General features: G+C 36.7%; 1 protein-coding gene across 2 annotated transcripts; it reads left to right on the top strand.

The window, feature by feature from the left end:
* Positions 1–2,388: 2,388 nt before the first annotated feature.
* LOC127653942 (zinc finger Ran-binding domain-containing protein 2-like) lies at positions 2,389–12,243 on the top strand. 2 transcript variants are annotated; one of them, XM_052140816.1, is made up of 10 exons: positions 2,389–2,659; positions 3,235–3,287; positions 3,450–3,558; positions 4,817–4,899; positions 8,609–8,685; positions 8,819–8,983; positions 10,497–10,645; positions 11,085–11,138; positions 11,648–11,800; positions 12,034–12,243. In XM_052140816.1, the coding sequence occupies exons 1-10, from the start codon at positions 2,604–2,606 to the stop codon at positions 12,086–12,088; spliced, it is 954 nt and encodes a 317-aa protein (XP_051996776.1). In that variant the 5' UTR covers positions 2,389–2,603; the 3' UTR covers positions 12,089–12,243. The 2 variants fall into 2 exon arrangements, with proteins under 2 accessions (XP_051996776.1, XP_051996775.1); XM_052140815.1 differs by having other exon boundaries at positions 11,648–12,243.
* Positions 12,244–15,963: the final 3,720 nt, after the last annotated feature.

The following is a 15,963-nucleotide window of genomic DNA, read 5'->3' on the forward strand; positions in this document are numbered from 1 at the left end:
AACCAAGGTCTGTAAAACATTGGCACAATGTGTGAGGCATTTCATAACACTAGCATCTGCAGTGGAAGATTGAGAGATCTGTAAGCATATGTTTGTGGGTATTTGCATTTTCCAAACATATGGCAATGGCATGTAGTTCTATGGGTTTCACTGTTTTCTGAGATGCATTTGTAAATTTGAACATGGTGCAGAGATAGTTGATGTCAAATTCTACCAGCTATTTCTCTTTGCTATTGTGAAGTGAAGAAAATCTGCCATCTTGTGGTCATATTTAGAGCACAAGAATTTGGCTCTGTCCCAATACCCACACTTGCGGTTTTGGCCACTTGAGTGCTCGCGCACATGACAGGAAGTATGTGTTCAAGACTGTCCCAGGTCTAAAACATGCCAAAGGTCAGTGCACTTAACCCACACTAAATCCACACCAGTGCGAATACCACTTTGGAGCAGTCTTTCAGGCTAAGTGTATCCCAGGGTTCATCATGTTCAGGAGCACACGCCCCCGCCTACCTGAGTGATCTGTGTATTTTTGCCATGAAGTTAAGGAAAGCTTATCAAAATAAGTTATTTTTTATAATCAGATTGTGAAACGTAAGTGAAGCATATCTTTATATTAGTATAAATAAATATATTCAAAATTGTATAACGTGTTTGGGATGACTTAATATGAGTTAAAATGCTCCCAATGAGCCAAATAATGAGAAAGAACCAAATTGCTTACCACAGCTATGCAGACGACACACAGATCTACTTAGCCCTATCACCTAACGATTACAGCCCCATTGACTCCCTGTGCCAATGCTTTGATGAAGTTAACAGTTGGATGTGCCAAAACTTTCTTCAGTTAAACAAAGACAAAACTGAAGTCATTGTGTTTGGAAACAAAGATGACGTTCTCAAGGTGAATGCATACCTTGACGCTAGGGATCAAACAACTAAAAATCAAGTCAGGAATCTTTGCGTGTCTCTAGAGTCAGACCTTAGTTTCAGTAGTCATGTCAAAGCAATAACTAAATCAGCATACTATCATCTGAAAAATATTGCAAGAATTAGATGCTTTGTTTCCAGTCAAGACCTAGAGAAACTTGTGCATGCTTTCATCACCAGCAGGGTGGATTATTGTAATGGACTCCTCACTGGCCTTCCCAAAAAGACCATAAGACAGTTGCAGCTCATACAGAACGCTGCTGCTAGGATTCTGAGCAGAACCAGAAAATATGAACATATTACACCAGTTCTCAGGTCTTTACACTAGCTCCTAGTTACATTTAGGATTGATATTAAAGTATTATTACTGGTATATAAATCACTCAGTGGGCTAGGGCCTCAATATATTGCAGATATGCTCACTGAATATAAACCCAACAGATCACTCAGATCATTAGGATCACATCAGCTAGAAATACAAAGGGTTCACTCTAAACAAGGAGAGTCTGCTTTTAGCTATTATGCCAGCCGCAGCTGGAACCAGCTTCCAGAAGAGATCAGATGCGCTCCTATAGTCACATTCAAATCCAAACTCAAAACACATCTGTTTAGCTGTGCATTTACTGAATGAGCACTGTGCCATTGTGTGTCCGACTGTTTGTACTGTATTTTATTTAATTTTATATTCTAAACTGTTTCAATTATTCTTATTTATTTTTTATTATTTTTATTATTATTCTTATTTTAATCTCTTCTATGTAAAGCACTTTGAATTACCATTGTGTATGAAATGTGCTATATAAATAAACTTGCCTTGCCTTAATAGCAGCATCATATGTACAGAATATTGTTTACTGTATGTGTATACATCTTTTTGTTATCCTTCTTGTCCAATAATCACCAATTTTGTCCAATGCACAAAAACATTGGATAAATGGCTTAAATAGCTTGTATTTATTAATGTTTAGTTTGTTCCTTATATGTATGTCATTTATTAATTATCAGTCCCCCTGATAAGCAGTTTTACGAAGCGTGTGCATATACCGAATACTAATCCAGACCAATATTGTGTTAGAACTGAATTTGTGGAAATAATATTTTTAGTCCTAGTTCTTGTTATTATATTGTCTAATTTACATCTTTATGACCATGACTCGTAAAAAAAACAACACAAATATGAACCATTATGATCCGTTCAGAGGCTGTCAAACTAATTCGCACAATCTGTTTTAGGCCGTTTAAGCAGGAGTATCCTAGATGTGTACGTAGTTTAGACAAATAAGTTATTTCCAGAAATATATCTAATAAGCGTACGTTACATTTTTATAACGATTATGGAGATTCTGTTGGTGCACGTCAAGCGCCTGTTTAAAACTAAAAGTTTGTGAATGTGTTCCAAAAGCTATGAGTTGCCTACATAGACACCAACAAACATGAGCGTTTGAAGCCTAAAAATGCTGTCTAACTATGGGCCTCGCTATTTTTTTAGGCGGAGCCCGCGTGTCTCGTTCGCTAATGGTTGCCAGTGTGTTTCGCGATTTCGTGCTCTGAATGGTGTTATTTTGCAGTAATTTATAGGTTCAAACGCACCAGTTTTTAGTGCAACAAATATTAATATTCATAAGGTCTTGTTCTTTGCTCTGACGGTTGATTGTGGCGGGCAGCTGCAAGGACAAATGTCTGCAAAGAGTTTTCGCGTTAGCGACGGAGACTGGGTTTGTTCCGATAAGAAGTAAGATATGTTGAATAATTATATATTACAATTGTGAATATAGGATCATATTTGTAGTACACAAACTAAAACGTGTGGAAACATGAACGGTGGCTGAGAAGCTCACACGCTACTGTTAGCATGGTGGTCTGTTAGCTTTAGCTCACGTTAATAGTGTGTGAATGGGCCTTTAACTGTTATTACATTTGTTTATTTCTTTCACATCCAAATTTAAAATGTTCAAATCTTTGGTGAATTAATTTCCATCCCATGCATTTTTCACATATACACGTGCTTTAACAGTTATATACTCATATTTCTAATGTTAGCTAGTCAGCAGCTGTGTGCTCCGATTTAAACTGCCATTAAGTCGGCTTTATTAGTAACTGCAGTGTTTTTGGTCCATTAACGAAACGTTTCTATTAAAGTTTGAATGCGCTGTGTTTTACTAAGTGCATCACTGCAGCCTCTCGCCATTGTTGGAAAGTGGGAGTGAGGTGACCTGTTCTTTGTGTGCACGATTCACGAATTTAGACTGATGATGATGATAATAATAACTAAAGGTCTAATCAGTCTTGGTTTTTGTTTTATTTAAGGTGTGGAAATGTCAACTTTGCTAGAAGAACCAGTTGTAACAGATGTGGTAGGGGTAAGTAATGTACAGTTGTCTGTGTATAGTCATGGGAATTTGTGAATTGGGCAAGTGGGACACCAAGGACAGTCTCAACAATGTGTTGCTAAATACTTTGTATTTTAAGACATCTTAACATTATAAAGCACAAATTGTTAATACTGTGGATCGTTTTAACAGATAAAACAACTGAAGCAAAGATGATGAAAGCAGGGGGAACAGAGATTGGAAAGACCCTGGCTGAGAAGAGCAGAGGTCTCTTCAGTGCAAATGACTGGCAGTGCAAAACGTGAGTACTATGGTGAAATTTCTCAATGGGATATTTCACCCTAAAAGGAAATCCGCTCATCTTTTACTCACCCTCGTGCCATCCCAGATGTGAATGACTTTCTTCTGCAGAACACAATAATTTTTAGAAGAATTCAATGCAAGTGAATGATGACCAAAACTTTGAGCTCCAAAAAGCACAAAGGCATCTTAAAAGTAAGACATAAGTGGTTTAATCCATGTCTTCAGAAGCAATACAATCAGTTTTGGGTGAGAACAGACCAAAGTGCAACTCCTTTTTCACTGTGCATGTTGCCATTGCAGTCTCTTTGCACGACCGTGATTTGAAGCTTGATAGCTCTTTCTAGTGTGTCTAGCATGTGCAGAATGCTAGGTGGCACTAGGAAGTGTAATCAAGTTAGAAGTCACGATCATCAAGGAGACTACTGATTTTAAAATGTATAGTGAAAAGGGAGATGCATTTTGGTCTGCTCTCACACAAAACCGATTGGATCACTTCAGAAGACATGGATTAAACCACTAGTGTCTTGTGGATTATATTTACACTGCCTTTATTGAGCTTCAAAGGTTTGGTCACATTGTAATAACCTGCAGAGCTGCTAGATTTTTCTAAAAATGTGTTCTGCAGAAGAAAGTAAGTCACCCCCCAACTTGGTAATAATCTAGTCTTTCCTGTTTTGCATAGGAGCTATATTTTACTGCTGAAAATATTTTCAAATCCAACAAGCGTTTGATTCTGCAGCTTAAAAGTTATTTGAGAAAAGGACAGAACATTCATACAAAATATGACCAATTATCAACAGGTTTCTTGTTTAATTCTCAAAGGACATGCAAAAGTAAATATATGTTTTTAATGCTTATGAATTTCAAAGACAGAAAATGTGCATTATGCACCTTGATGTATAAATGTTTAGGTAATATGTGTTTATTTCTGATCAGCATTTGAATGCATCTTTTGCATTAAATGGAAAAAATTTAGACTCTAAAATTGGTAGGACTAAAGTTTTGAACTAAATGGCTCGTCTAGGGAAGATACTATTGTCTTGATTATTTAACTATGCAAGAGAAAAGATTCAGATTATAGGCCTAATATCTATCTGTGTGCTGTTTTCGATACCTTGTGTTTCAAACTGTTAATGAGAGATGGTCAGGTCATGAATAACTGGTTAATAAAGGGAATGCGTTCCCATACTTGATAGGTTGAAACTGTTCTAAAAGCACAAAGTAATTGATATCTACACTTTATTCTACGAATCTAGATGTGGCAATGTAAACTGGGCCAGAAGATCAGAGTGCAACATGTGTAACACCCCTAAATATGCCAAACTGGAGGAAAGAACTGGTATGTCATTGTCTTGATTTTGGATTTTTTTTTTGTTGAAAATACTGCAGGGAGGGGTAGTACTAGCTGTTAATTAAAAAAAAAAACAATGCATAATATGCAATGGTAAATGATTCAAACAGTAGCAACCCACATTATGGTCACATGACCTCACTTAAGACTGATTTTAACTCCTGATTTTTTTTTCACACTAAATTGAAAAAAATCTATCATAAAACAAAACAATCATAATTTTTTAATGATAATGTTACTTGTTGATGCAAAAAAGTTATCTAATACCAACTGGGTCTGTGTGAAAAAGTATTTGCCCCTTAATTACTAAATCCCCAAATCTATGAAACCGCATTCATAATGGGGCTCAGCTGGACTAGACACACCCAGGCCTGATTACTGCCAGCACTTTTCAATCATCAACACCTAAATGGAACTTTTTCAGCAGCATGAAGTTGGCTAAAAGGTCTCACCCAGTAGCACACTATGCCAAGATCGAAAGAAATTCTAGAAATTATCCATCTGGGAAAGGTTACAAAGCTAATTTAAAGGCTCTGGGATTCCAAAGACCCACAGTGAGAGCCATTAGCTCCAAATGGAGAAAACTTGGCACAGTAGTGAACCTTCCTAGAAGTGGCCAACCTCCCAAAATTCCTCCAAGAGCACAGCGACGACTCATCCAGGAAGTCACAAAAAAGCCAAGGACAACTTCCAAGGAACTCCAGGCTCCACTATCAGAAAGACATTGGCCAAAAATGCCATCCATGGAAGTGGCAAGGCGAAAAACACTGCTAACCCAAAAGAACATTAAGGCTCGTCTGAATTTTGCCAAAACACACCTTGATGATCCTCAAACCTTTTGGGAGAATGTTCTGTGGACTGGTGAGTCGAAAATGGAACTGTTTGGAAGACAGGGATCCTATTACATCTGGCGTAAATCAAACACAGAATTCCACAAAAAGAAAAGCATACCTACGGTCAAGCATGTTTGTGGTAGTGTGGGGATGCTTTGCTGCTTCAGGGCCATGGTGACTTGCAATAATTGAGGGAAGCATGCATTCTGCTCTCTACCAGAAAATCCTAAAGGAGAATATCCGGTCATCAGTCTGTGAGTTGAAGCTCAAGCGCAACTGGATTATGCAGCAAGACTATGATCCAAAGCATAGGAGTAAGTCCACCTGAATGGCTCTAAAGAAGCTAAATGTAAGTTTTGGAGTGGCTTACTCAAAGTCCTGACTTGAACCTGATCGAGATGCTGTGGCAGGACCTTAAGCGGGCAGTTCATGCTCTAAAACCCTCCTAACGTGGCTGAACTAAAGCAGTTCTGCAAAGAAGAGTAGGCCAAATTTCCACCACAGCATTGTGAAAGACTGATCTCCAGTTATCGTAAGCATTTGGTTGCAGTTGTTGCTGCTAAAGGTGGCACAACCAAGTATTAAGATTAAGGGGGCAGTTCGTTTTTCACATGGGTGATATAGGTGTTGGATAACTTTTTTGCTTCAATATATATATATATATATATATATATATATATATATATATATATATATATATATATATATATACAGTGAGGAAAATAAGTATTTGAACACCCTGCTATTTTGCAAGTTCTCCCACTTGGAAATCATGGAGGGGTCTGAAATTGTCATCATAGGTGCATGTCCACTGTGAGAGACATAATCTAAAAAAAAATCCAGAAATCACAATGTATGATTTTTTAACTATTTATTTGTATGATACAGCTGCAAATAAGTATTTGAACACCTGTCTATCAGCTAGAATTCTGACCCTCAAAGACCTGTTAGTCTGCCTTTAAAATGTCCACCTCCACTCCATTTATTATCCTAAATTAGATGCACCTGTTTGAGGTCGTTAGCTGCATAAAGACACCTGTCCACCCCATACAATCAGTAAGAATCCAACTACTAACATGGCCAAGACCAAAGAGCTGTCCAAAGACACTAGAGACAAAATTGTACACCTCCACAAGGCTGGAAAGGGCTACGGGGAAATTGCCAAGCAGCTTGGTGAAAAAAGGTCCACTGTTGGAGCAATCATTAGAAAATGGAAGAAGCTAAACATGACTGTCAATCTCCCTCGGACTGGGGCTCCATGCAAGATCTCACCTCGTGGGGTCTCAATGATCCTAAGAAAGGTGAGAAATCAGCCCAGAACTACACGGTAGGAGCTGGTCAATGACCTGAAAAGAGCTGGGACCACCGTTTCCAAGGTTACTGTTGGTAATACACTAAGACGTCATGGTTTGAAATCATGCATGGCACGGAAGGTTCCCCTGCTTAAACCAGCACATGTCAAGGCCCGTCTTAAGTTTGCCAATGACCATTTGGATGATCCAGAGGAGTCATGGGAGAAAGTCATGTGGTCAGATGAGACCAAAATAGAACTTTTTGGTCATAATTCCACTAACCGTGTTTGGAGGAAGAAGAATGATGAGTACCATCCCAAGAACACCATCCCTACTGTGAAGCATGGGGGTGGTAGCATCATGCTTTGGGGGTGTTTTTCTGCACATGGGACAGGGCTGACTGCACTGTATTAAGGAGAGGATGTATTGCGAGATTTTGGGGAACAACCTCCTTCCCTCAGTTAGAGCATTGAAGATGGGTCGAGGCTGGGTCTTCCAACATGACAATGACCCGAAGCACACAGCCAGGATAACCAAGGAGTGGCTCTGTAAGAAGCATATCAAGGTTCTGGCGTGGCCTAGCCAGTCTCCAGACCTAAACCCAATAGAGAATCTTTGGAGGGAGCTCAAACTCCGTGTTTCTCAGCGACAGCCCAGAAACCTGACTGATCTAGAGAAGATCTGTGTGGAGGAGTGGGCCAAAATCCCTCCTGCAGTGTGTGCAAACCTGGTGAAAAACTACAGGAAGCGTTTAATTGCAAACAAAGGCTACTGTACCAAATATTAACATTGATTTTCTCAGGTGTTCAAATACTTATTTGCAGCTGTATCATACAAATAAATAGTTAAAAAATCATACATTGTGATTTCTGGATTTTTTTTAGATTATGTCTCTCACAGTGGACATGCACCTACGATGACAATTTCAGACCCCTCCATGATTTCCAAGTGGGAGAACTTGCAAAATAGCAGGGTGTTCAAATACTTATTTTCCTCACTGTATATATATATATATATATATATATATATATATATATATATATATATATTTGAAAACTGTATTTTGTGTTTACTCAAATTGCCTTTATTTAGTTCTATCTTGTTTGAAGATCTAAAACAATTTAGTATAATAAAAAAAAATTACACAAAAATAGAAGAAATCAGGAAGGGGCTAAGAAGTTAACTTTTTCACATCCCTGTAGAATGTTTAATTCAGTGAGTGACAATCAATTATCCTCTCAGAAATAAAGGTGGTTGTTGTGCGTTTTAATCCAATTTTGTTTCCATTACTTTTTGCAGTCTGTTCAAACATTGAGTCAAGAAATTAGGGTTGACATAGCTTATTGAAATGGATGGCATTGTGGGTTGCAGTATTTCATGCAGATTTAGATGTTGATACATGACAGTGCACATACTGCAAACTGGATAAGTTGTATAGTTTGCATTCTGATCATACCCATTAACTGAATGTGATTAATTATTTGTGATGTAACCAAATGTTGATATTGTTTTGCTTCATTGACCAGAATATTCATTCTTGGTTCATGTTAATGTTGGATGTGTTTTTAACAGGATATGGTGGAGGGTTTAATGAGAGGGAGAACTTGGTGTACATTGAGCGAGAGGAGTCTGATGGAGAGTACGATGAGGTTAGTGTTTTCTGAGTGCAAATCTCATCAGTTTCACAGTTCATCTCCATATATGTAAAATATTCTTCTCACTGATTTTTTTAATGAGTTAAACTTGAATTTTAAAAATGTATGCTGTTTGTTTTCTGAACAGTTTGGGCGCATTAAGAAGAAGTATCGTGGGAAAAGCAAAAATGAGAATGAAAAGAAAGAGGAACCTAAGAAGGATGATAATAATGATGATAATAATAATAATGATGATGATGATGATGACGAAGATGATGAAGAAGATGGAGATCTTTCAAAATACAAACTTGATGTAAGATGTTTTCTATAGTATTTGTGGTGGTGATGATTAACCATTTTTAGGCATTCCTTTGAATCATTGCACGCAGTAGTACATCACTTTGCACACCAGGGACAGAGCTGGGAAGAAAATGCTTTAATTCATATGGTAGTGGTCCTATATTTCTGGTGCTGAAATGAAGAGAAAAAAAAAAACAGATACTGCCACGAGGATATTACCCACAAGACTGAAATTTGGCACCCTGTTCAGACTTCTGTTGTGTTGGTGTGAACACAACACAACTGATCGCAGACTGGTTGTGGCAGTTACAAGTCCATTCCTCCCCTAATTAGCTATTATCTGAAATCCATTCTTACACAATCACACGCACATACCAATGAGTGTGTTTATCAGTGATTATTAGGGATGGGACAATATGGTTATCTCGCGATTCGGTTCGATGTACGATATGAGGTTCACAATTCAATATAATCTTGGTTCGATATAATAACACTTAAATTACAAAATATTACAGAACATATAAAATATTCTGAAAAACACATTATTTCTCATCAAAATAAAGTTCTTTGATACACATGCTTAAAGTTGAAATAATAAGTTGCTCACATACCTTTCTCTATTAGTAAAGATCACAAACAAATAAGTTCATTCAGGCTGATCAGGTGCAGAACAAGCAATAGAACTGAACAGAACCTGTCCTGAAAAAGTACATGAAAGTGAAATATTTTTATATAATCGTTTGTTTGTCATCATTATTATAATATTTTAACTTTGTAAAAAGAAAAAAATTCTACATTCTATTATATCATGAAATGTTAAATATGATATGAGCTATCACTGTTTGAAATGTGTACAATGTACAAGTAAAAACCTTGAGTTTTCATTTGTGTAAGAAATGCTAAAACGGTTCCATCACTTTTAAGAGTTTCAACATGCATTTTGTAGTGGTCCGGTTCAGCGAACATCAATGAGAATCTCTCGGTTAATTTAGCGCATCCATGCTGTATGAGTTTTAAAAAAAATGCATTTTGTTTTTTTACTTTTTTGTCTTACTGTAAAGATCAGTAAGGATGTTAAAAGACACATTATTCAATTTAAATGGAGTCGCCTCATCTTCGTGGACACACATTATATGGAGGAAACGATCCGTTTTTCATCAAACATTTCTAAAAGCTAAATTTAAGCACTTCAAGGACCTTCTGTGAACTCTGTAAACCAGGGGTCGGCAACCTTTTTGACATGGAGTGCCATTTTTCATTTTCCTGGTCCGTGGCTGTGCCGATTTTCGGCTGTCATCCACGCAGACTGACCGGAGCAAAGCGGGCTATTTTACTCAGCGTGAAGGGGGGGAAAATATTGATAGACAGCAGGAGGGAGACATGGGCAGCAGGTCATTTTAGTCGTCGTCTGAAATTATCAAAGACGATGAGCTTTAGTTGTGTTTGTGCTCTTTGAAATAGACAGTTAGATTTTCTTTGAATGATTTTAATGTGATTTTTGAACTTATTTATTTTTACCCCATTAGGATGATGACGACGATGATGATGATGATGACGATGAAGCAGATTTGTCCAAGTACGATTTGGATGACAATGATGAAAAGAAAGAGAGTCAGTCCGGCTCTTCGCACTCATCCTCTCGCTCGTCCAGTTCAAGCTCCCGGTCTAGGTCCAGGTAAAAGGGTACAGGTCAAGGGTAACTCCAAGCAAAATGTCAGTATCAGCTCATCTTTTTCTTTTTTCATTAATTGTACTCTTATTTTATTCTGATATGACAGAGTAAATTATACACTCTTGTGTTTATGTACAATAACAACACTTGAATTTACTTTGATTTAAAAATATTTCATGGTTTAGCATTTGTTTGACATTACATATGATATATATATATGATTTCTAGATGGATTTATAAATAAATTGATTAAACTTTGGAAGCAACCATCTAAAGAAATCTGTCTAAGCTGAACTTTGTGGGTTTTTTCAATACTTGTATTTGATAGTGGCCTTTTCTTGCATTTTTATCAGAAGTTCTGTAACTTTCTTGGAAAAATTGGAAATGTGGTGTCTCCTTTTTTTTTTTTTTTTTTTTTTTTTTTGATGTCGGTGTTTTGCAGATCCCAGTCCAGGAGCTCATCTAGTTCCAGATCTCGCTCCAGGTCCAACTCCAGGTGAATGAGGTGACATGCACACTCCAGGGGGAGTGTGTGTGTATGTGTGCGTGTGCGCGTGCGCGTGTGTGTGAATTGGCAGTGGCTGTAGTGAACTGTTTGTCTAAACAGAAATCGACTTTTGATTTCCATAAAATCCTTAGCTTATTTCTGAGATGTAGCTTTACAAATTTGTGAATGAAGGATTTTTTTTTTTTCTGTGTGTTGCTGTTGAGAGCTTGTTTTCACTGATGATTATTCAGTGTCACAAAGATCTAATTTTATCTTCCAACACTGTGCCATCGAGCTGGCAATTAGAGCCTCAAGTTTTACTAAACCTCTGACAGTTTAAGCTTCATTCTTGGAAAAGTTGTTGGTCAGATGACTGCAGACATAACATTTGTAATATTTACTTCTGGGATGGATGGATATTTCCTCCCATTTCTGTTATTGTAGTTATGTTATTGTAGCAATCTACATAGAGATATTTGTTGACCTCATGTGAATGCTTACCTTATCCCCTTTGAAAGATCCAGCTCCAGATCTGGCAAGGGCTCTACTTCCTCAAAGAAGAGGTCCCGTTCCCCATCATCATCGCCTGAGAAAGGCCAGAAAAGGAGTCGCTCCAGGTCGTCCTCTGGTGACTGCAAAAAAAGACGTGCTCTATCACAATCGTCTGAAAGGTTTGGGTTTCTGTGGTGTACAAAAAAGGGGTACTGGATACTAGGCGTCCTTCTGCATTATAAACTGGGCTCCCAGAAACTGATAAAACAGAACATGTCTTAAAAACCAACAAGCCAGATTATTTCCAAAAATGTACGGTCAATTTTTTTCACCTGTTTTACAAGATCTTGAACCAAATCAATTAATTGGTCATGGTCTTTCTCTTTGTCTCTTTCTTTCTGTCTCTTTGTAGGTGCAGAGGCTCATCTGGATCTTCCCACTCTGGCTCAAGCTCAAAACAGAAATGATTAACAAAAGAAACCTCTTTCTTAAACTGCATGTTGTTTTTCCAACTCCAGTTCTTTTGTGCTATATCAACTTCGCAACTGTTTGAATTCCCATTAATGATTTCCATCAAATCACTTAAACATATGTGTCTATATATATATATATATATATATAATACATACATACATACATACATACATGTATTCATACGAGCCAAATCTCAACCATATAAATAAGGTGTAAAATCTGTTTTTTATTTCCGGTTGGTTTATAAAGCAACTACATTCAAGTCTGATTGTAAATGGCACATAATCTTTTGGACATCGCCATTTTTGTTGGAGAAATTATGCAAATTATAATGCAGAATTGGTTTAATCCATCCATTCATTGTCTAGACAGTATTACAGTCAAAATAACTAGTTTATTAACAAAACAGTGTTACTTTAAGGTAACTTACCAGATGCTGGTTTTATAGTTCTGTGATGTGGAAAAGCTCGTAAGAATTATTTTTGGTTTAAACATTACTTAACAATAGTCAGCATCTTTAGGGTGTAGGGAGCTTGTCCTCTGAGGTGTAACATTGCCTCTTCTTATTTTGTGTGTTAAAGGTAAGTATGTTTTTTTATATATATATACTTGTCGAGATTTTCAAATGGCCAGATAGTTTCTTTTTGTTGACTTTTTTTTTTTTGTAATCCCTCATTTTATGATTTATTACTTGTACTGTACAAAGTACTGCTAACCTGAGTTATTGGTTTGGTTATCTCTTTATTATCATCAGTAAATCAAATTAGCAATATTAAAACATGAAACATCCCCGCTGTCCTTACTGATAAGTATCAAATGAAACATGAAAACATGTTGTTTGTAATCAACGTGAATAAAACACTTGTTAATCTTTAGATTTTTGTTGAAATGTTTGATTTCAGAATGTGACTATTGAAACTAAATCTGGTTTCATATACTACTCAGCCACAACATTAAACCAACTGACAGGTGAAGTGAATTACATAGATTATCTGGTTTCATATACTGATCAGCGACAACATTAAATATTAAAATTAAGTGAATAATGTAGATTATTTGGTTACAGTGGCACCTGTCAAGGGGTGGGATGTATTAGGCAGCAAGTGAACAGTCCTTGAATTTCATGTGTTGGAAACAGGAAAAATGTGCAAACGTAAGGATTTGAGCGACTTTGACAAGGGCCAGATTGTGAGGGCTAGACGATTGAGTCAGAGCATCTCCAAAACAGCAGGTCTTGGAGATGCCTAAGGCTTATTTATGTGGTGGGGAGCGAAGGCTGGTCCGAACCCACAGAAGTGCTACTGTTGCACAAATTGCTGAAAAACATAATGCTGGCCATGATTGTCCACCGCCGAAAGCACCTACAAATGGCAACGTGAGCATCAGAACTGGACCATGGCGCAATGGAAGAAGGTGGCCTGGTCTGATGAATGGTGTGCACTTATATAGAAACCTTGGGTCCTGGCATTCATGTGGATGTTACTTTGACCCGTACCGCCTACTTAATGATTATTGCAGACAATGTGCACCCCTTCATGGCAACAGTATTCCCTGATGACAGTGGCCTCAACTATAGGGTCAGCTACATAATGAACACAGAACTTGTCCTATAGTGTAAGGTATATATGTATTTGACCTTTAGCTTCTTTTTTTTATTATTGTACATGCAGTTAACGTGCAGTTATTATAGTTAATGAAAACAAAATCCAAATGTTTTTGTTAACTGAGCTAAAAAGATTTTTTTGTAAATTGAGTAAAACTAAACTAAAATACTTTTTCATGACACAATAACTAACTAAAATTAAATAAAAAATGCCTGATTAATTTTAGTTTTTGATGCACCTAAGGTGAATTTGGAAATGTTACTTTTCTTGGCACTTTTAATTAAGATATAAATAACCTAACTTACCTTTTATAGAAAGCTTTGGATGTCTCCAAACATTATAAATTTATGTCTTGTGAAAATCCCTGAAATTATCAAATATCTTTTGAGACAAAATATTTATAATTTTCTGTTTTGTTTATGGTCATTAAAATATTTTTCAATTACTGTCCAAAAAGTGTAAGGATAGCATTTATGGTAAAAAAAAAAAAGCCCGCATTGCAGGGGCTAAAGGCCTTAAGTGGACTCACATTGACTTATCCAATCATAATAGATTACTTTGTTTATAGAATACTTGAAATGTAATAAAATGGCAATTTCTTTTAAAATTAACAGGAAATTGTTGACTCTTTCTGAAGTAGTTCTTTTGAGTAAGCATCTTAATTTGTTACTCAAAAAAGCATCTTGGTGTCTCAAAATGACATGCATTAGTTCACAAATTGTGCCCTATAACTATTGCCCCTTTACACCATACATTTTTAAGCCCCCTATGGGCCTTTTACCCCAAGTGAGGAAGCATTACCCCAAGCAAAAGTCTCCCTCATCACCATTTATTTATTTATTTTTACAGAATTGTAATCGAAACAACCTTCCGTTCTCATTTCTTTTTACACAAATTATGTTGCTCCATTAATATTCAATAATTAAAAGAAATTGATCTTAATACATTTTGTGACCAAACAAAAAGCTAAGCTAGTTGTGCCTTACAGGGAAGAACCACCTAAGAAGACCCTTTTTTGACCTAATCCCATACTGCAGTGTTGGTAAAGTGGGACAGAGAAAAAAAATATTTTAGAAATTATCCACAAAATATTTTGAATAATTTATTTTATGTCTTTTACACTTTCACAGCATAATGTCATGTAAACTTACTCAACGTTTAAGTCAACTTTTTCTTTTTTTTTTTTCATTTATTAAATAAAGATCAGCAAAACATAACTTAACTTCTCGGGTTAGTTTAATAGAAAGGCTTTGCAATGACGAGATAGGTGCAAGAACTTCCTGTTCTATACAGAACCAGGGAAGGGCTCTCTCAGGTGGAAGGGACCAAAGAGCCAAATGTCTGAGACCGAATGCATAATAATAATAAAAAAAATCTTGGGTAGGCCTAGCCCACCTTTGTCAATCGGCCTATGTAACTTATTGAAATATAATCTGGGACGCTTACATTCCAAATGAAGGACTTTGCCATGCTAACAAATTGCATGAAATAAGAGAGAGGGACATCTACATGGAGAGACTCTAGCAAGTAATTGAATTTTGGAATACAATTCATTTTAATAACATTAACTTACCCAACACTGTCAGAGACAAAGCTTCGGATTTAGACCAATTGACTCTGTATCCTGAGAATTTAGAAAAATAATTAATAATTACGTAGAGGGAAGGTATAGATCTAGTGGGGTCAGAGACAAATAATAAAATATAATCTGCATAAAAAGTTTATGCACCATACCTCCAGCCACCACCCCTGGAAAATCATCCTCCTTTCTTATCGTGGCTGCTATTGGTTCCAGGGCAAGACAGAACAATAATGGGGGAAAAGGGCAACCCTGCCGAGTGCCCCTATTCAGAGTAAAATAATCTGAAATTAATCAATTTGTTTGTACCGCTGCTAAAGGGTGTCTATAAAGTAATTTAATCCAACCAATAAATGTACTCCCGAACACATACATTTCCAAAATCATAGAAAGGTAATCCCATTCTACCAGATCAAATGCCTTTTCAGACTGATCCGGGCTTGTGTCATGGTTGGAGGAAGCTTTTCATTCAACGACTGTATGCCAAGAAAAATGAAAATTGCTAAGGTCATACCATTGTTCAAAAATGGAAATAGGAATCACTTTACTAATTACAGACCCATTTCTCTCCTTCCCCAGTTTTCAAAAATCCTTGAAAAGGTTTTTGACAAACGGTTAGAAATTTTTACATATAAGCATAAGCTAATTAATGAAGGACAATATGGGTTCAGACCCAATAGATCTA

Source organism: Xyrauchen texanus, chromosome 13 (assembly GCF_025860055.1).
Source record: "Xyrauchen texanus isolate HMW12.3.18 chromosome 13, RBS_HiC_50CHRs, whole genome shotgun sequence".
Classification (NCBI taxonomy): Eukaryota; Metazoa; Chordata; class Actinopteri; order Cypriniformes; family Catostomidae; genus Xyrauchen; species Xyrauchen texanus.

Excerpts from the sequence above, each read along its gene's own strand:
- LOC127653942 (XM_052140815.1), top strand. The coding sequence starts at position 2,604 with ATGTCTGCAAAGAGTTTTCGCGTTAGCGACGGAGACTGGGTTTGTTCC. Across the intron at positions 3,559-4,816 it reads AATGACTGGCAGTGCAAAAC|ATGTGGCAATGTAAACTGGG; the intron begins GTGAGTACTATG and ends CTACGAATCTAG. Across the intron at positions 10,646-11,084 it reads AGCTCCCGGTCTAGGTCCAG|ATCCCAGTCCAGGAGCTCAT; the intron begins GTAAAAGGGTAC and ends GGTGTTTTGCAG.